This window comes from Sinohyriopsis cumingii, chromosome 2, assembly GCF_028554795.1.
Source record: "Sinohyriopsis cumingii isolate HCF-2022 chromosome 2, ASM2855479v2, whole genome shotgun sequence".
NCBI lineage: Eukaryota > Metazoa > Mollusca > Bivalvia > Unionida > Unionidae > Sinohyriopsis > Sinohyriopsis cumingii.
Genome location: NC_142962.1, coordinates 142,511,442 through 142,532,674, shown reverse-complemented (window position 1 = coordinate 142,532,674; position 21,233 = coordinate 142,511,442). Strand labels below are relative to the sequence as shown.

Genomic DNA, 21,233 nt, shown 5'->3' with positions numbered 1-21,233 from the left:
TGAATATGTCATATCACGATTGATTGATTAAAGTAGTCGGGAATGATTTCTACTGTGACCCCTATTGAAAGTTCATTCCTCACTGTGTTTGGCATTTCTTGAGATCTATACTAACCCAGACTTATACTCAATGAGAATGATTTATAAGGCCGATACATTCCCTAATGTCAATGATTTTATAAGGCTGGTATATCCACTAAATGTCAATGACTTTGTAAGGCTGGTATATCCACTAAATGTCAATGACTTTGTAAGGCTGGTATATCCACTAAACGTCAATGACTTTGTAAGGCCAATACATTCCCTAATGTCAATGATTTTATAAGGCTGGTATATCCACTAAATGTCAATGACTTTGTAAGGCTGGTATATCCACTAAATGTCAATGACTTTGTAAGGCTGGTATATCCACTAAACGTCAATGACTTTGTAAGGCCAATACATTCCCTAATGTCAATGATTTTATAAGGCTGGTATATCCACTAAATGTCAATGACTTTGTAAGGCCAATACATTCACAAAACGTCAATGACTTTGTAAGGCCAATACATTCACAAAACGTCAATGACTTTGTATGGCTCGTATATCAACTAAATGTCAATGACTTTGTAAGGCTCGTATATCGACTAAATGTCAATGATTTTGTAAGGCTGGTATATCCTCTAAATGTCAATGACTTTGTAAGGCCAACACATTCACTAAATGTCAATGACTTTTTAAGGCTGATACATCCAGTAAACGTCTATGATTTGATATAGACTGTTAAATGTTACCGCACACCAGCTGATACCAAATGGCCGATCGAGACCTGACAAATCTGGTTAGGAGTAATAATAATATGTATAAATGATGCACAATTCTTTTGGTACGAATTCTGCTTTTAGTCGTTCTATTTCTATAAATTTACACTGAGGATGTACAAATAAAACGTGCACATTTGTTATGTTACAACTTATAGCCTGACCAAACAATATCGTACGTAATGCAAGAAATGTACACTTGTACAAAATGACATTTTGCCCAAAGCCGCGTTTTGTTTTTAGCTACGTCCCGATGATGACAAATAACTGAGTAGGGTTATTTGACATTTACATTGATAACATGCTGGCCATTGGTGACTCTGATCGACATCAGAGCTTTTTTATAGACAGTATAAACATTCTTGTGAATAACTTTCACGGATTTAAAATGTACTTAGTACAGGCTAGAGGCATGGCATTAAAGACTGCTGAACGTGTTGAAAATAATGAAGTCAAAGTAAAATATTACCCAGACTTAGATCTCTAAATTTCGGCTTTAACGAGTTATAGTTTCTATATAGAATATCTTCATTCTGTTAACATATGTATCAATTGAAATATATGTAATGATCAAAATGAAAATATAATGGGATGGATTGTGGCTCAAACTGATGTACAAGTTATTAATTCTCGCTCTTTAGCGACCTTCTAAAAATGTAAATAAAATATGAAGGTAACGGATTTACAATAGAAAACATTAGTTAGGTCTAGGGCACGCCATTGCATATACAGCTCCTTCAGCTATGCCTCATAGTGAAGACCTCACCAACGAGGAAATGTTGCAAATCCTCGTACTTTTATTTGTCTCTTCTTGTTCTGATCATGTTCAAGACCTGACACAGGGACAAGTCACTTACTTTGAATAGTTGAAGCGTCTAGCAAACCCACCCACTCAATCGTCCCGGTCAGTTTTGAAGTCATTCTAGGTATACATAATGCTGAAAAGTGGAATAGGAAGAAATATATAATAAAAAGCATCCATCAGCTGAAGTGGTTTGAGCGACTGCGTTACGTATTTTTTTGTGTGAAATATTGAACATGTAGTGTTTATGCTTTTTCGCGCAATGGTCACTAGATGCTCCATGTTGACTTTGAGATTTCTTTACACAATTGTCACTGGATATTATGTGTTGACTTTTAGATTTCCTTACACAATGGTCACTGGATGCTCTGTGTTGACTTTGCGATTTCTTTAACACGTTAATAATTGTTTCCCCAAACACATATGACCTTTGGCAAAATTTGTCCTTACTATTGTTTTGTTACTTGTTATTTTATTCTTCTCTGTTATATTTTCCTATCCTTCCTTTGGCTTTGTGTGTGTGTGTGTGTGTGTGCGCGCGCGCGCGTGTGTGTGTGTGTGCAGAATACTTAACTTAGATGCACAGAAAGATCAGTTAACTTAGATGCACACACGAATCAGAAAACCAAAATCACCTTTGACATCGGGGTTTACACTGCAATTTATTGGTGTATATTTTCACAGCAAAATTTTTCTCTGTTGTCACATGGGTGAGAAATTAAGGAATGTAACTATATATTGTCAGGGATGAGGGGAGTGAAGGATTCCTGAACTATTTAAAACAAAAGAAATACTCAATTTATCTTCTTTCAAGATAGCGACTTTTTCAAAAATGGGAGAATTGCATATTTGGGGCAATAAATACGCTTTCAATTCCATTTCATCAAACTTTGGAGGGCAGGCTTTTGCGCCAAATACTGATTTTCAATTCGTAAAACCAAGAAAAACAATACTGGTAATAAATATTCTAGATATATCAACACAAAATTTTAGGCTATATGTGATTAATATAATCGGCCTAACCGAAATAATCCAAATTGATACTCAGAAATCAAGAACTATATAAAAGCTTTCAGCAGTGATTTTGTGGTTATCGTAGGTGACTTAATAATGGATCTAAAACTTTTATACTTATTGTTATAATTCTCTGAATAATAATTATAATTCTCTGAATAATCCCTGGGCAAAAGATCGTTCTTTATATATTTACAGAACATAATTTGGTGAACATTCAGCGAGAGAGAAATATTGGTATAAAGAGATAGGCCTGGATATAAAGCAACCCAATTTAACATGCCAGGCTAGACATTTTTCTCCTTTCTGAAAATTCAATAACTCGTTGTTAGAAGATCCTGGTTACATTTATTGTTAAAGAGACAATTCGTCTTTGTAAAAATCAATATATTTACTGTAATCAAACATATGATTTTGAGCAAACTGCAGTTTCTGTGGTAGTGCATACTTCAAATGGTCAGCTCTTTTTTAAATGAAACTATTAGAAATTAGGGGAGAAACCATCTCTCATACATCCTTTTAAATGACAAGATCAACTGGACACACAGCATTATAAGGAAATTAATCAAATGTAACACACTAATGAAGCTAATAATTTCAAATTTAGAGAACAGAAAGAATCAGTTCGTGGGAAATCGAAAGAAAAAATGGAAGGTGTAAAGAATAAGACCACGGAAAATTGATTGAAAAGGAGAACGGGTATCAAATATTTTTGTAATTTGGCAAGCAGAAATGTTTAATTTTTTAAAGTTCTTTTGTATGATTATTGGCTTTTATTGATGTTTCATATAATTATGGAAGCTAACATCAACTCAGAAAGGAAGATGTAATAACTTGTCCTCCAAAAGAGGACAAATCAAAACAGCAGTTGAAGAAGCGGAGACAAATATCTACACTTAATATAGCTTACAAAAATGATTCATGTATTGCCAATCAACAGATTCTTCCAGCAATTATCAACGATGATCAAACTGGTTTCATCGAGGGAAGATATATAATGGAAAATATGGGTACCCTAATATGATCTCGTTTTCTACCTGGAGTTCTGCTATTAATTGACTTTGTAAATGCTTTTGATTCTGTTGTATAACCTTTCATAGTCAATGTATTAGACTTTATAAATTTTGCTGTAGACTTCAAATATTACATAAAGATGTTTTCCAAAAATATTCAATCATGCATTATTGTAAACGAAAAATGTTCATCGTGGTTTGAAATTAGGAAGGGTTGCAGACAAGGCCATCTCCTCTCCTCATATTTTCCTTCTGTGTGCAGAGACTAGCCCACAAGATCAAGAAAAGAAAAAAAATATTAAAGGAATACAAATAAAACGTAATTTTTTATTTCACAGCATGCAAATGGCACTGCACTCATTCTTGATAGCTCTGAAAAGTCATTAAAATCAGCACTGGATCTCATTTATCTATACTCTAAATGTTACGACCTTAGGATAAATATTAAAAAGATATTGTGAATTGGAAGTAAAACAGGTAGTAATATCTAAATGTTGCTCAGATAACCATAGATCTGGATTCACCTGAATTTATTTACCTAAATATAAAATTTTCAACAGAGATAAACAATATTGTTAAATAAGACCAGATAAAAAAATCAGAGAAGTTAAAAATTTATTTCTGTTTTGGTTAAAAAGATCATTAACCCATTTTGGTGAAATCACAGTTATTAAAAGTTTGGCATTATCAAAACATACTTATTTAATGAGTATACCAGATCACTTCACAGCGTACTCCAGGAACTTGATTATCTTTTCTACAAGTTTGGTTGGGGACAAAATTAAAAGAAAAATAATTTTGATTAAAGACTGTCATGAGGACGGCGTTAAAATGGTTTTCTTCAATACCTTTGTGGATTCTACTGAGATAGCCTTGAAGAATGGTTATTCTCGTGCCAAAAAAAAATAATTATTTTACTTGCTCTTCTCCCAAACCAAGACAAATGTTTCCTTTTTATAACAAAAAAAAGTCAATAAATGACTGAATAATTTTGGGATAGATATATTTCAGCTTACATAAAATTGTCTAGTACGTTTACTGTTGAAAATAAAGATGGATCCCATCAAACACAAATATGGATGAATCCCAAAGTTATTAATGGAAATTCTACTGATACGTACAAACACTGATTAAAAATGAATCATCTTTATGAATGACTTTGTAAATTAAAATGGTTCATGGATCAATCTTTACAAGCTTTGTAATAAATTTGAACTCCATATCAATTTCCCAGAATTTTCAGTGGCTTTTCTAATATCCAATACCCATGTATGCACTCATTTAATTTACTTATAAAATGGATAAAAAGTACTGTAAAAGAATTTGCAAAACACTCATTTGCAATAATTATGAGCTAGCCTCAAATGCAAAATGGAATACAAAATTCGACAATTATCAAATAAGACTGAATGGAACAAGCTTTTTACCCTGTCTAATAGGGAAAATAGAAGTCATAGACTTAACGGCTTCAAACTAAAATTTTACGCAGAATTTTGGCAACAAATTGTTTTTTTAAAAAAAAGAAAGAAAATTGAAAGTAATTTATGCCCTTTCTGCAAAAGTTCTATAGAAGTTTCATCACATCTTTGATGGCAGTGTCCAAAATCAGAATCAATCTGACTAGGTTTATTGAGTTCATAAAGAGTGAGTGCAATCATCTCTGTAACATTTAGGTATGAAAGAGAGAGTTTATACTCGGTATAACAAATTAAACGTAAATATGATGATGTGAATAACTTTCTTATATTACAGTGGAAATTAAATATTTATAAACTGGTCATTCAAAAATGAATTACGAAAGATGTTTTTTTCTAATAAAGAACTCAAATTACGCTTAAAAACAGAAATGCAATCTGCGTACACAAACTTCACACGTGGGAATTTTGTTTTTGTCGCTATTTCCAATTATATCTATAGTAAGGTATGTTTTTACTACGTGTGGGTGCAGTAATACGTTACGGATAGGTGTCTATATACAGTGATGCGTCCCGTGGTTGGCCCACCTGTTACACTGTTGCCAGGCCACCCAGATTGTCATAACAATGCCCGGTGCAGGAAGGTTACACTGTATTAATGTTTACGCCTATAAATACGTCTGAATGATTAGGTTCATGCATGTTTGTATTTATATATATGCTTGAATGTATGTATGTATTTTAGTAGGTGTGTGGGTATGGGTATTTCTAAATAGATACATGTATGTATGTATGTTTTACGAAAAATTTGCCTCATAAACTGTAAGTCAATCTGTTTCTTAAACCCAACGGAGAGAGAGAGAGAGAAAGACGAAGTTCAATCATCTTGAAAGAAGTGTCACTTGATGATGAAGATGTGGCTACATCTTTGGGGAATTTGGCTTGCGAGGGTAGGGAATCGAGCTGCAAAGACAAAAGTCTGTTTGAGCTTCTGGCCAGCAAAACTTTATTGAAATACTCAACATATAAAATTATATTCCAATATCAAACTACACAAGCTTACATTACAGATATAAGAGATACATATAAAACTACGATCTTCTTTCACTTACCAACATCATACATTGTATAATATCCGCCGTCTAGAATATCATACAGATAATTAAATATCGAATAAATTCACGATAGCAAAAGAATCTAAAATTCAATATTTCAGACCAATATCGTAATTAAAATATATGTTACTGAATTTATTCTAAAATGTCAACATATTAAACTCTATTATTTAAAGAGTGTTTTATTTCTAAATTAACTATTACTGCGTATGAAGTTTGTAGCGAACGTTGCTTTTTCTATAATCAATAATATAATTACAAGGAAATACAAGTTCTTCAAACAATTAAACATTCCAATACATTATATTAAAGAATAGTAAAGAAATGTTAAAATGATCTAATGTTTAAACGTACTGATGTTAGATTAACATCTTAGCACTAAAAATTCATATAACACTAAAAAGTCTTATACTATGAAAAATTGTACTTATATGGTTATCTTACCTGCACAGACAAAAGTCTGTTTGAGCTTCTGGCCAGCAAAACTGGTGTCAGCCCGTGGCTGGGGCTTTATGTACCAGTTTCTTAAGACAAAGCCAAATATGGCACGCGCCTAGCTCTTTGCGATGGCCAGAATCTCAAGTGAGGCTTCGTAGTCTCTTACAGATTATCGTCTAGATCTATGTACGTCATTAGACAGACAATTATACCACGGCAGCGCGTGGAGCTAATACCTTAGGAATTTTTAGGTTTCCGCAATGCGGTACTTTACATGTAGTTTTTTTTTTGTGTACCGACTTTAGGATACAAGGGAAATATATGTATAAGACGGTTTGTACTTGTTCATAAGGACGCAATCTGTATTAAGAAGTATATAATTGTAATAACGAATAAATGGATTCAATCTCAATATATTTTAATAGAAATTTACTTTCAATATAATTTATCAACTTACTTTTAATACAATTTAGTGAAAATTTCAATCCTGTTACTTGTACTAAAAAATTCTGTCCTAATATATGTATGTATGTATGTATGTACGTTGTTGTTGTTGTAGGGTTTAACGCCATTTTTCAGCACACGATAGGCTATACATGGCGGCCAGTATTATTGGTGCAGGAAGAACCCGGGAAATCCCCGGGTTCTTCCTCCACCATTAATACTGGCCGCCATGTATAGCCTATCGTGTGCTGAAAAATGACGTTAAACCCTACAACAACAACAACAACAACAACCACAACGTTTGTGCCCATAGATGAAAATATGGATGGCCAAAATCATACAAGTATAAATATTACAATATGAAAATACCATCTATACTGGTAATATATGCGTCTCTCTCTCTCTCTCTCTCTCTCTCTCTCTCTCAAACCGTTGACACAGTTACACTAGCTATAGTTTACTCCGGTGACTTGGACCCACTATTATGAATATCGCATCTTTATTCTTCCTCATAACATGTTAACGTTGAGCCCAACGCCCCCGACCTTAAAATATATGTCTTAAACATTAAAACAAATTCCACTAACTCAGGGGCTTGACCCATCGACTATGTTTAATATATATGATCATCTATCTCCCCGAACCCATTACATGTCAGCATAATTTTAGCGTGAACATCTTAAAAGTCCCCTACCTCAGACGCATGATCCTGGATATATATCTGATTTCGTCTGGAATCTTCAAACCTAAATGTGGGTTTTGGGTGGAGATCTCAGCAGTTTCCAAGTTTTGACCCACGATCACCTCAGAGCATATAAGCCCGGGCTTGTATTGGATGGACACGTGGATTTATCTCCTCATGACCGTTCAGTTCATACATGGTTATATAGTAGGCATCTTAACAATTACGACGTTGGAACCAAGTGGAAAATCAAACCCTGGGACATGACCCAAGATATGCATTTGTAGCATATCTAATTTTCTTTCCTTATGTCCTTCACACACACACACACACACACACACACGTGTGTGTGTGTGTGTATATATATATATATATATATATATATATATATATATATATATATATATATATATATAGTCCATGCCTTAACGATTTCATTCAGTTTTCATATTTCTGCCTGCAATGCTTCAAAAAGTGTTGGCGATTTATAAACCACCCAGATCCCAACAATTTAGTACCACCATTAAGGTTATATTAGGGTTTAAAAACCCTAATGCACATCTGTACACAACACACAATCGTGTAAAATCGGTATATTTGCCAGTGTAGGAGACGATACACGATATTGCTAACGGACTGACAGAAAGACAGATGGACAGGACGAAGTACTCCACGCTTTCTTTAAAAAAAGGTCGAGGATAATCAAGAGAATAAAAACCAGGTCAATGTAGTTTGATTACTTAAGCAACTTACCTGTCTATTTCGGGAATGAAATTAAAATCGAAATATGACGTCTCGCTTCTTGTATTATGTACACAAAACATTGGTTAGACTATAGTGTGTACATGACAAATGCACAGTTGTATGATCTATACATTTATATATAATGCACACAAAAAACAACTAAACAGAACTTGAGTACCTTAAGAATTGTATATCATTCTGTTCAAATTCTTGTTTGGCTTAATACTTGTTTGGCTTAATACATTTTGTCAGACCACTATTGGCCATCGGAAAATTGGCATTCTGGTGGACTATTTGGAAGATGAGATCACTATCTGTGTAGAATGAATAGCGTATCGGAATAATGAGAGTCGTTGCATCTGTTTAGTCGGAAAAAAGAGGTCGACGATGAGCAGGTAGTCATGTCGTTGATCGTGATCAAAAGAAATTTGTATACCTTTTCAACACAAGTGTTACACCTGGACCTGATTTGGAATATTCAGGTCCCTTTCCTAACCAACATTTTGCTCACGCTGCGTGGGGAGAATAGGGCTGTTGTTGCAAGTGGCCTCTATTAAGAAAGGGGTTGGTTTATTAAGAGTATTTTGTTTCATTTTTATTAATATTAGAGCTGATTTTGCTGCCGGAAACATCAGTAAAATATCAATGTTTTTCTCCGACGATGTTGCAGCTGGTGTATGCTAATTCATCTCGTGACCATTGAATTCGTACAGAGGGGATTTTAATAATTTCCAAGTTATGACCAAGGGATAAATCTCCAAACCATGGGGCATATTCAGTTTCAAATGGCTTTCCTTTATCAAACAAATTTGATTTAGTGATGAATAATTATTCCTATCATACCCCACTGTTGATACGCTAAGGAAAACAGCCACAACGAGACTTATAGCTCAGTCTATACACACCTGGTAGGCTATTTCCTATTCCTGTTAAAATCAAAACGTTTTAAGATATTAACAAAATCTGTTAATTTTTAACCCTTTTTAGCATATATACCCGAAAAGAATAGAATACTTTCAACAAAGTTCCGTATAACGAATTACAGGTTCCCCACTGAAACTGGAAGATAGCAACAGTTGGAGGTATATCCGAAAATAAGTGTGAATTATATACGACTCGTGAAAGAAAGTTGATGTATATCATTGTCAACATTTTGCAGAAAAAAGAACAAAATATATATGCTACAAATGTTATTAATGCATACAAAGTGAGTTGCTAAATGACACCAATGTTCACGTACTTTTAAGGTTAAGTATTTTTAGAACAAGAACAGAAATCATTATATTCGCATGCAAATTAGAAAAAAGTGATGTCGTTGATTATATGTTATGTATTGAACATATTATACATCTTTCTACCTCCACTTCCATCTGTACCACCACCATTAATAATTGGTATTTGTACTCAAAGTCATGTCTGTTGTTAGACCTCAGTTGCCAATATTTAGTTTTCAAACACGGTGTTTAATAACTTCAATGATAAATAGATTGTCCATCATTTGAAGAGAAGAAGAGTACACAGCGGTACAACTTTATATATTTCAACATGATACAGCACAGAATGACACAGCATAGAATCAATATGACATGTCACAGCATAACACTGCATAACATGTCATAGCAGTGCAAATGACATCATAACACAACATAACATGTCATAGCAGTGCAAATGACATAGCATCACACCGCAAAGCATGACATGCCATAGCGGGCAAATAACATATTATATGTCGCCTAAGAAACGTAGAGTGAAATTGCAGTGTGCACGTATCTTGTTAGCTCTGCGCACGACAGCCTACATAAATCTCTTTCTCTGTCTGTCTCTCTGTCTCTCTCTCTCTCTCTCTCTCTCTCTCTCTCTATATATATATATATATATATATATATATATATATATATATATATATATATATATATATATATATATATATAAGTGTGTGTGTGTGTAATAATTTGAATCAAATATTGCAAACAGATATCAACATCTACATGTACATACGATAATAATTATTTTGTCCACTCCATGTGACATACATACATACATACATACATACATACATACATACATACATACATATAAAACAAGACTGGCAAAGACTAACAGGCAGACAGATAAATAGGCAGAGTTCTGATCCATTAAGAAATATGTCGAGGAAAACGTTATTCAATTACATTTTGCTGAAGAACAGCGCAGGAATTTGACAATACGGGTAATTGGTGTCAGCGTGTGATGGCTATAAGATGGTATACAAATGATGTTATCAATGTGATACAGGTAGCGAGATATTATTTTCCATAATATGTCTCTATCTCTGGCACTCCCTCCACAAATTCTGTGCAGAACCTTTATGTATGAAAATTGGGACTACTTCGAGACACCTGATTTATTCAGTTACTTTAATCCCGTTTCCATTAAAAAAAAACACCACTTTTCTAATGTATCATGTTCTCTTTACTTTACGCTCCATTTGCAAGGAAAACTATTATTGAAATCTGTGCAGATGTAAAGTTAAGACCAAGTAAGGGATAATCGTTCCCTTGAGTGACGCATAATCCTCATTTGAACGACATTCACTTTGTCCTATCACAGTGGTCAGCGACTCGAACACCAGCGGTAATCAGGTGAATTACTAGGTGACCAGTGCTCACCATAAAAAGCTTACTGAAGCGTAAACCGATGGTCTCTCCTGGGTAATCAGCATGGCAAGTGGAATATTTGCAAATATAGTATCTTTCAGATGGTTTGGGATATCGCCGAGACAGTTTCTTCTGTTTCAGTTCACAGATTTGTTTATTCTTCGTGAATATTGACATTTTCTGTTGCAAGGCAGTCACAACAGTTACTTCATCGAGCAAATTATAATTGGTGAGACCAAAAGTCTGGTCACGATAATGGAAAATATTCTCGGCTCACTCGTGTGAATATGTTTTACAAATACACTGACCTGTTGATATAATTCTTATGAAGGTGAGTAAATCAGAGCACACACACACACACACACACAGTTGGCAGGTGCATTCTTTCTAGCTGAAACCTGACAATCAGGTACTTATGTTAACCCAGTCTTGAATACTAAATTATCGTTTTTGCTTATATCTGAATTTCGATCGTGCGTATAGTATAGACTGAGGCCTAGTTTTGCTGGACGTACCGACGAAACAGGTTCTGCGCAGCTCACGAACTCAATGTCCCTGCACAAACAGCACGTGTGGCATATATGAAACGATACTGCTAGTGGTTGTATATATATATATATATATATATATATATATATATATATATATATATATATATATATATATATATATATTCCTTTCCTTGTAGGTGAACATGCCTTAAGTCTTTCTGATAAGCTACCATTGTTTCAACAGAAACTATTTTCTCAGATCGAGTGTACAAATGCCAGCGATATTGACTTATACTCGTTTCGAATTTCTTTATATTTTGTGGCTGTTTATAGATAATAACCGGCAAGACATTATAAGCATTGGTGCACTTCAATAGACACTATATCAGGTGACGGAGTGACAATATCGTTGTCAGGAAGAGGTATTGTTGAGAAATTCCTGCTTTTGGTTATAAAATCGTTCATTGAATAAACAAATGTAAATGGTTCCATTCCCAAGGAAAGCTACTCTATCTTACAGTATATACGTAGTCGAATTAAGAATACTCACTGTTGGGGCAAGTTTTTTCATTAGATGAGCACTCTCTGGATGTTTTGTCCTAAAATAAATATGGGTAGAGACGCCTTGTGATTTTGAGTCGAGTATTTTGGGGCGTCTTATGCGGTGTGATTAAAACAGTTTCTTCGCCTTCAGGATGGATTTAATATTCTGAATCCAAGTGTGAAATGTATATATTCGATGTCTTCAACTTATATTCCTTGGATTTTAAACTTTTTTCCTATCCGTAATTTTTCTCTTTAGTATTGTTTTCAGAGGACTAAACCGGAATAATTAATCAAGATATTTTTGAAAGTATTAAATAATCCAGAAGGCAGTGTTGAATTGTTATGTGTTTTTACACACAAAGTGATTTCAAACCAATTATCTATATGGGCTTCTGGGTGCAGGCAAGAAAATGGGTGCCGTTTACCCGCGGACCTGGGTTCGAATCCTCGTAGAGTACGAATTAAAAATTATTTAATCTGTATGATAGTGTTATTTGAATTAAATATTAATTCTGCCTACTATTATCAATCATTATTCTATAGAATCCAATCTGGTGTATATTTATAACTCTAACTCTCTCTCTCTCTGCCTCTGTGTCTGTATATATATATATATATATATATATATATATATATATATATATATATATATATATATATATATATATATATATATATATATATAACAAGAAATAAATGACGTAATATACATATTTGTCACACAGGTGGATCTTCTTACAAGTACCCCTTTATATCGATATAAGGGTACATTTTTTTATTTACAGCCACATCATGTGTGTCGAAACATACCAGCGATTATTGATAGCGTACCTGGATTTTTGTATTACAATTACATTGACAGATGTCAAATTCAATTCAATTCAGTGTATGTTTAATAAGACGTTAAATTTTGCTTCTCGTGCTAAATTTCTGTTTCAATTTAATGTCTGTTTAATATGACGCAAATTTAGCTTTTCGTGCTAAGTTTCAGTTTCAATTCAATTCAATGTCTGTTTAATATGACATAAATTTTGCTTTTCGTGCTAAATTTCAGTTTCATCACATTGACATTGACACGATTACATTTTTATTAAGACCCATTCTTTAACATTACATGACATTGTGTCAGTACCCATTCTTTAACATTACATGACATTGTGTCAGTCGTCACTTGTTTCAAACGTTTGTTATTCGCACTGTGATTAGTAAACAAACACATGTAAGGCCGATGAAATTTTGAACATTTTAGCATCTACAACTAGAATTCTGTCGAGTAAAGGCGTGCTGTATGCATTAGAGTATCTACCTAAAAAATGCTACTCAGCTATGGGAATCTTGTTTATCGTTGTTTGGTTTTAATCTTAAATTATGGACCGACTTTGTGCGTATCCAACGCATCCCAAACTCATTTCTTTCTGGTGTTTAAATTTATCCTGTCTATCAAGTGCGACCAAGTAAAAAGAAAATATGTGTGTAACAATTAGTTTACACTGGAAAAATAATATAGCTTGATGTATATTTTAAAATATGTATGTATTCATTCTTTCGATGTCTATACATTAGTTGCCAGTAAAGACGTTAGCATGCCTGATTTAACCAGATCTCCCAAACGGACAATACCATGATTGACTTTTATTGATCAAATTCGGCTACACTCGTTTCATATGGATTCACCTCCTGCGAACTCTTGTCTTGCAACTTTCCGCACAATTGAGTACAATCAAGTTAATAGTACACTGAGTCGTTTTATTGCACCGACATAGGTATGTAAATTGGTTAATGCACGGCCTAAAAGAGTAATAGAAATAAATGAAGGTAGTATTTACAACACGTTTATGGACATAATTTGTCTCAATCTATCCTTCTTTCTCTCTTTCAGTAATGGCAACCAACCACAGAAGTGAACTCGATCACGGCAAATGACCCGCATCTCTATCATTTTGAAGTTTATTTGTCGATCCAAACGTTGGCTGAATTCAAGTTGCCCATCTACAAGTCAAACTGTAATTGAATATGATGGTAACATGATGCTTGTTATACCTATTACTTATAAGTGTCATCTAGATCCAATTTAATGAGAAGGATTTCGCCTCGTCTTGTTATGAATTATAATTCATGCTATCAGTTAACTGTGAAATGAGTCGGCAGATTGCTCGAGCTGATTGGAAGAGACACTCTGCTCCGTATGATTATGTAGGTGATCCCAGCAAACTGCCCAACATCAATATGGCCTTAACAGCGCAAGAGAAGGAATACACTGTCAAAAAATCCGCTGGCCCGTTGCGCGAAAGGAGACAAAAGAGCAGCACATTGATGATTGATATGCATCAAACCGTAGAGTTATCGACCGATCAGTTCACCCCTGGCGTATTGAAGGTGTTCGGATCCACAATCACTCCAGGAGTTCAGTACAAAAGCGTCTTGGCATCGTGCAGATCGACGGCTCAGGAGCTCGTAAAGCAGGCACTCGAGCGATTTGGACTCCCCCCATCACAATATAGGCGATATGTGCTATGTGACGTTGTAGGGAGACTTAAAGATGGTGCCACAATGGAGACTATAGAAGATGGTAGCAAACCTGATAAATTTGAGAGGATTTATTCCCGTGTGTTATCGGATAAAGACAAGCCTCTTCTTTTACAAAAGTTTTGGAAACCACAAGACGGTTTCTACAGAAGATACGAACTTCATGAACGCATGGTGGTAAACGCGAGAGAAGAGAGGGAAGAGGATGATACTATGGGTCTTAATAGAAATGCTAGGAAGATTCTTATATCTAAACTTCGCCGAGGCGCGATCCCTCTCTTTGACCCAGGGGATGCCAACCATATGGATGGATATTTTCTAGAGCCAGCCGATGTGATAAAAAAGAATTCTCTAAATTTGACCGAAACTGCGGATGCTGGAACATACGCTCTTCAAGACGTGAAACCAGACATTATATACCCTGTGAACACAAAAAGGAACGAGGAGGAACGAGTTCCTTTCAAGCATCCTTTCTTTCTCACTGTTAGAGGATATGATGTTCAAAGGGACAAGCTTATCTATGTTATCAAAACTAAGACTTTCATTGTTGGCAATAGAGACCCGCAATCAGGTCGATATGCTGTGATAAAATTGTATGCTGAAGATATCAATCCATGCCACTGTAGCTTCAAAGTTTACAAACTTCGGAGCAGTAAAAAAACACCGGAATCTGTAGCGGAGCATTATAACTATTTCATGGAAATGGATCCAGTCGCTGATTCTGTGCTAGTGAATGGAAAACGTGTGACTTCCAAGATTCTGATTCAAAGTGGTGATATGATCTCATTTGGGAAGTATTATTTATTTATGTACAAAGACTGCAGTAAAGGATTTGATGTTCCTCTCAAACTACCATGGCTCCTGATTTCCGACAAAGTGGCGGAGCAATCGGATATTTCCTCAATCAGTGGGAACGATTATGTAGCCCTGGGGTTTCTTAATCGAAGTGGCGAAGATGATGAGGATGGAGAGGAGCGAGATGGAGATAAAACTTCGACGGATGGATCTGCCGACATTTCTATTTCGGAACGCTTGTCTTTTGCTTATTCTAGGGATAAAGAGGATGAACTAGTGAAATACATTAGTGTCGTTGTAAATGACGTTGTATCGGAGAGTTCTCCCAAACCATATCCTCTGTCCACAGCATTTCTGTACAGTATGTGCATTGAGTACGCCAGTAGGAAATTCGAACGTAAACAGCTTAAAAACTTGTTTCTCAGGATTCTCTTTAATGTCAGGGAAAACGTAGCGGTAAGATTTTTTTATTGTTGCTTTATTTATAGTACGATAGGATCCTAAACAAATCTTTTCCTCTTCTGCTTGGACTTGACCGACATTCAAGGAAACCTTTGGTTGATAGTTTCAGATTGTACAAAAATAAATTGAAATTACAAGTACCACCTGTTTGACTTCTCAGCGTGAAACACCTTTTATTTATATTACAGACATAATTTGTTGTCTATGCAATTATGAAAGGTACCTCGATTTTTAACTTTTGATTTTCATGATTATATTCATGATGACCGGATGGTTTGATTGATTTTCATGATTATGTCCAAAATGACCAGATGGTGTTTTATTGATTTTCGTGATTAATTACATGATGACCAGATGGTTCGATTAATTTTCATGATTACGTACATGATGGCCAGAATTTTACTGATTTTCATGATTACGTCTATGATGATCAGGTGGTGGTTTTATTGATTTTCATGATTATGTTCATAATGACCAGGTGGTGGTTTTATTGATTTTCATGGTTGCGTACATGATGACTAGAATGCCTTTTGATTTTCATGATTCCTTTCATAATGACTAGATGGTTTTATTCACATATTAAAACATTAAGTGATGTCTATAGCATACGGAATAAATTTTGCTTTTAAGTTTTTAAACAACAAAAGTTAATGTTTGGTCCAAGCTGTTCAATTATTCATTTTGAACAAATCACAAAAATGATATTTTTGAAGCAGCTTGGAGCAGTTAAAGCTCTTCAACATGCTGTCAATTTATGGTCCAATGTCGCTCTCCATCGAGAGAGAGAGAGAGAGCAGTGGGGATTTGTGTTCTGATCTAACTGTGAGAGAGAGAGAGAGAGAGACAGAGAGAGAGAGAGAGAGAGCAGGGGGGATCTGCGTTCTGATCTAACTGTTCGAGAGAGAGAGAGAGGCAGACAGACAGACAGAGAGAGAGCAGGAGGGATCTGCGTTCTGATCTAACTGTGAGAGAGAGAGAGAGAGAGAGAGAGAGCAGGGGGGGATCTGCGTTCTGATCTAACTGTGAGAGAGAGAGAGAGAGAGAGAGAGAGAGAGAGCGGGGGGGGGGATCTGCGTTCCGATCTGTGTTATTGAGGAGGACTTATTCATTAATTTAATGGAGCAGTCTTCTGAATATACATTCCTTTTCAATTGCAACCTTCTGTAGTTGGTATACAATATGATTGTGCATGAATTGAGAGGGAATATATGTGATATTATCTTTATTCAGAAATTTTCAAAGGCACCTGAATGTATTATTGTTATAAAAAAAAGAGAGAACCAAATACGCATATGGGTATTAAATCACCAGGCAAATTCATTGATTTTTCTCACTGTTGAATATGCATATTATTATTATACCACTTATTGTAGTATTTACACTGATACGAATTTACAGTGCTCGGAAGGATAAACAATTTAATCTAATGACAGTTGGTAAAAGAGATAAAAGTAAACAGATTCATATATAATTTTTTAATTAAAAAAACGATATATATATATATATATATATATATATATATATATATATATATATATATATATATATATATATATATATATATTGAAATAAAGTTGTTATCGCCGCAATGTAGGTCTTCAAAACATTCTTATAAACAAGGTGTTTTTCTGTCTGATTAAAGTAAAGGCATACAGTTTATTTGCATGTACTTGCCTATATCTAGGATCATTTTGAGGGCACGCCTTTTAAATGAACATGATTTTGTAAATAATAATTAGTCATATCAATACCCATATTAAAATTCTCTCTTGAAAAGTTAGGTGGTCCGTAACATAATTGTCAACGTTGATCAAAATTATACACTAATTATAGAACAATGCGATCCTTGATTAGAGAGATTAGGTAGCATTTGTCATTAAATATGATCTTGTCAGATCTTGTCAGATCAATAGCGAGCGGTCACGTGATCTACCTATGACAATAAAATCTATATAATTGTCTTTTCAGGAGACGGCAAAAACCTTATCTGCCTCTAAGTTTGCATGGTGAGTAAGCATTGAAGTATATATGTGATTATATCTATGCATTAACGTTATAAGTAGAGAGGCAACATTTTATTTCAATCTGCAATCTTCATGGGACCGACACACTGTTTTCACCGTACAACTGTCTTAACAAAGTAAAATATGCTGTTTCGTTTTTAATGCTAAAATAGCGACTTTAGACACACAGAACATGCCCAAATAGTACATGTCAGCCAGTGTATGCACACTCAGTCACTGAGTTAATGGAAGTTTCATTTTACATTGTACATTGTGAAAACCACTGTAAATAAGGAAAAGCAAGTACCGGCATGATATTGCTTTCTTTCTTTCTTTATTAATTTAAACAATTAGTAGGTACGTGACAATTTGATACCAAAATATTGTAGGCTACATGGAGGAAATTCGTGCACGAGTTCATCATGTCACATGTCTTTGCCTACTCCATTAAGAAAATAGCCGGGATGTCTTTGTATTAGTTAAAATAAGGACGTACTCGACCGGTAATATTACCAGAGTAGATCTGCAAGGCATGGAAACGTATTACTTAGATTATTTCCATGCGTGTTCAGACGAACACTTGAAAGAGGCCGTGATCATAAATGCCAGTCATTAACTGCTATACGCCGAACTGTCATTTACCAGATGGTTAGTTTTGCTCATACAACTACACATTGTCACGAAAGAGCTTGAGTTAAATAGTTGAACTCAGACTGAAAACTGCAACATTAAAAATGGTACATTGTTTCAATACCGTTGACGTGTATGTTAATACAAACTAACTCCGACATTCAATTTCAGTCTTGGCGAAATCATTGAAGATGTGTTATTCTCCTTTTCCCCCATAAAATTCTAAATTTGAGCATAAGTTACAAATTTTGGAAACTCATTTTCGGGATGACTAGTCCATGCATGTGACATCGCAGATTCTGCTACATGTGCCATACCTGACTAGTATAGTTTGTCTTCTCCATGTAACCTAGAAACCTAGATGGTGAAACATACTGTCGATGTTTATGGAGCAATATTGTAAAGGATGTATAATGATATGTGAACCGTATTATCATATTATCATGCTGTGCTAATGGTCCATGTATCCCGATTAAAGTCACCTTCATGTTTGAATGTCTTTCTTCAAGGTCATGATTTTGGTATTATTTGCAGTATTTTATAACAAAATTTGATATCTATGACTTGGACTGCATATTCTAATGATTTTAATGAACCGATTTTTCCATTTGCGATCAGTTACATCCTACTGTTGTTATGGTTACACGCTATATACTTTGTTTCTCGGTGCGCATCTGTCATTTGAAGGTTTTCAATCTATAGTTTTGCTTCTGTTAGAACCACGATGCATGTAACTAATTATTTTGATAAACAGCTGCCTTTATATTAAATCTATATCCTTTACACCGATTCCGATAGATTATCATTCGACGATATGAGACAATACACTGAGGGATCGATGCATCAGCTATTTTATGGTACTACTCGTTAAATTCCGTTGGGCTTTAGAGATGCGTCAATGAGATAAATAATGATCAGATCATGTAAACGATAAAACCAATAACTAATTGACTGTGCAATTATGTAAAATCCGACTTGACAGATGATCAATATGTGATTTCCTACCCGATATACATCTTGCTTCAAATCGTGTTTCATATAATTTTAGAATATGGGGTTAATCAGTGATTTTCGAAGAATGAATACGAAGAAGATAAGAGAAAGAAAAAAAAACAAAACAACATTACTCAGTATTATTCGCTTCTGAGAGACAGAGAAACAGACAGACAGAAAAGTAATGACTAAACAGTCCTTTGATTGCGCATCACAGCATGTCGAAGGGCTTTTCTGCAGTATTTTAAATGGCGTGATAGATCGTCTGCGTCATAAAGCTTCTGTATCTTTCGTATAAATCACCATACATTAATTTAGCCAAAACAGTTTTTCAAAGACTCCATCCCAGGCACTTCCAAAACCGCAAGACCCAGAAATCTACAGTAACCTGCTTCATAAATACCTAATACTTAACAATTGAATATGTGTTATTACTGTATACTAGCTGTCTATTTGATTTGATTGGAGAGGTTACAATTTTTTTTCAGCTTTCGGGTCAGAACAGCGTGAGATAGATTCATTCAGAATTTTTTTTATAGATATTTTTATGATACATCACAGTTTTATTGGTTTGTAGGGAAAAAATGAATTCCATCTTCGAACAGAGCCGTAGTTTAGAAATAGATTATTGTAGTCTCACCCGCTTTTGAAAAACAAAACTTGAACCAAATCATCAACGACTTTATGTAAAAGCTTTCTGGAATTGTCTCAAAACCTAACAGAACTGATAACCAGTCTAATTTTGCCAGTAGCACATTAGGCTTCTAAACGTTAGTATTCTCCAAGTCGAGTGATTTGCCACAATTTCATTGGCATACGTGGTTTACAAGATTTATTAGATGCCATTTGGTGAGTGTGACCTTAACCGCAAACATTCTTTAAAATTGGAAAAAATGTTTGGAAGCTAATTTCGCATTTCGTATTAGGCAGCCGCAATCCTAAAAATTTCAGCAAGGTAGAGATAGGAGTAACATCTTATCGTGGTCACCCAAAAATCTTCGAGCAAATAATCCTCTTGGGCTGAAATTCGATGATACATTTAGAATGAATTGGATGACCTAACTTAAAGAAGGCCAGACTGATGTGCAGTTCTAGACTTGTTCAGTTTCTGCTTTGTCATTTTTGCTAAACATAGTTCGTCAGTCCACTTTGTTTCTCACATATGTGAATTGAACTGGATGGACGACAACTACCCTTGGCTAGCGAAGGCTTGTTTTTGTATAAACACGAGAAATATCGAAAAGAATGGGAGATTCCACCTCAGATGAATTTATTATACAGTTCGTGTTTTTGTTTTTTTATACGCTGGGGGTATGGGATTTTGGAATCTGAGCTAAAATACACTTTGAAAATCTTTTTAGTCAAAAGCCTCTATTTGAATTAAGATAATTGTTTGCCTGAGAGACATAAACAGACAGACAGACTACATAGCTCATTCCATAGTTCTCACCAGGTGTACTTTTGCTTGGTTGCAAATCTGATGCCTGTTTCTTACAATTCGGTAATATATTGTTACAAGCCACGGGTATTTGCATGACCGAGCGGTGTCAAACCCTGGCGCGATTTCGCTAGAAGTCATAAATTTACTCCGAATTTCCAAAGACCTCCATACAATTTCTGTTGTAAATAAGAAAGCCCAACGTGTCCATTCTATACATAAATTTTACTCTAATAAATGCAAGAC

The 21,233-nt window shown here is 34.8% G+C and overlaps 1 protein-coding gene across 2 annotated transcripts in view; it reads left to right on the top strand.

Moving 5' to 3' along the window:
• LOC149805978 (ras-interacting protein 1-like) overlaps positions 1–21,233 on the top strand; it is a 50,291-nt gene that overhangs the window by 14,655 nt on the left and 14,403 nt on the right. The window contains exons 1-3 of one of the 2 annotated variants that reach the window (XM_089950781.1): positions 12,167–12,322; positions 14,020–15,917; positions 17,892–17,929. In XM_089950781.1, coding sequence (XP_089806907.1) covers positions 14,256–15,917; positions 17,892–17,929 — 1,700 coding nt within the window. In that variant the 5' untranslated portion in view covers positions 12,167–12,322; positions 14,020–14,255. Of the gene's footprint in view, positions 1–12,166; positions 12,323–14,019; positions 15,918–17,891; positions 17,930–21,233 lie in introns of those variants that run through there. The other variant, XM_089950780.1, reaches the window with a different exon arrangement.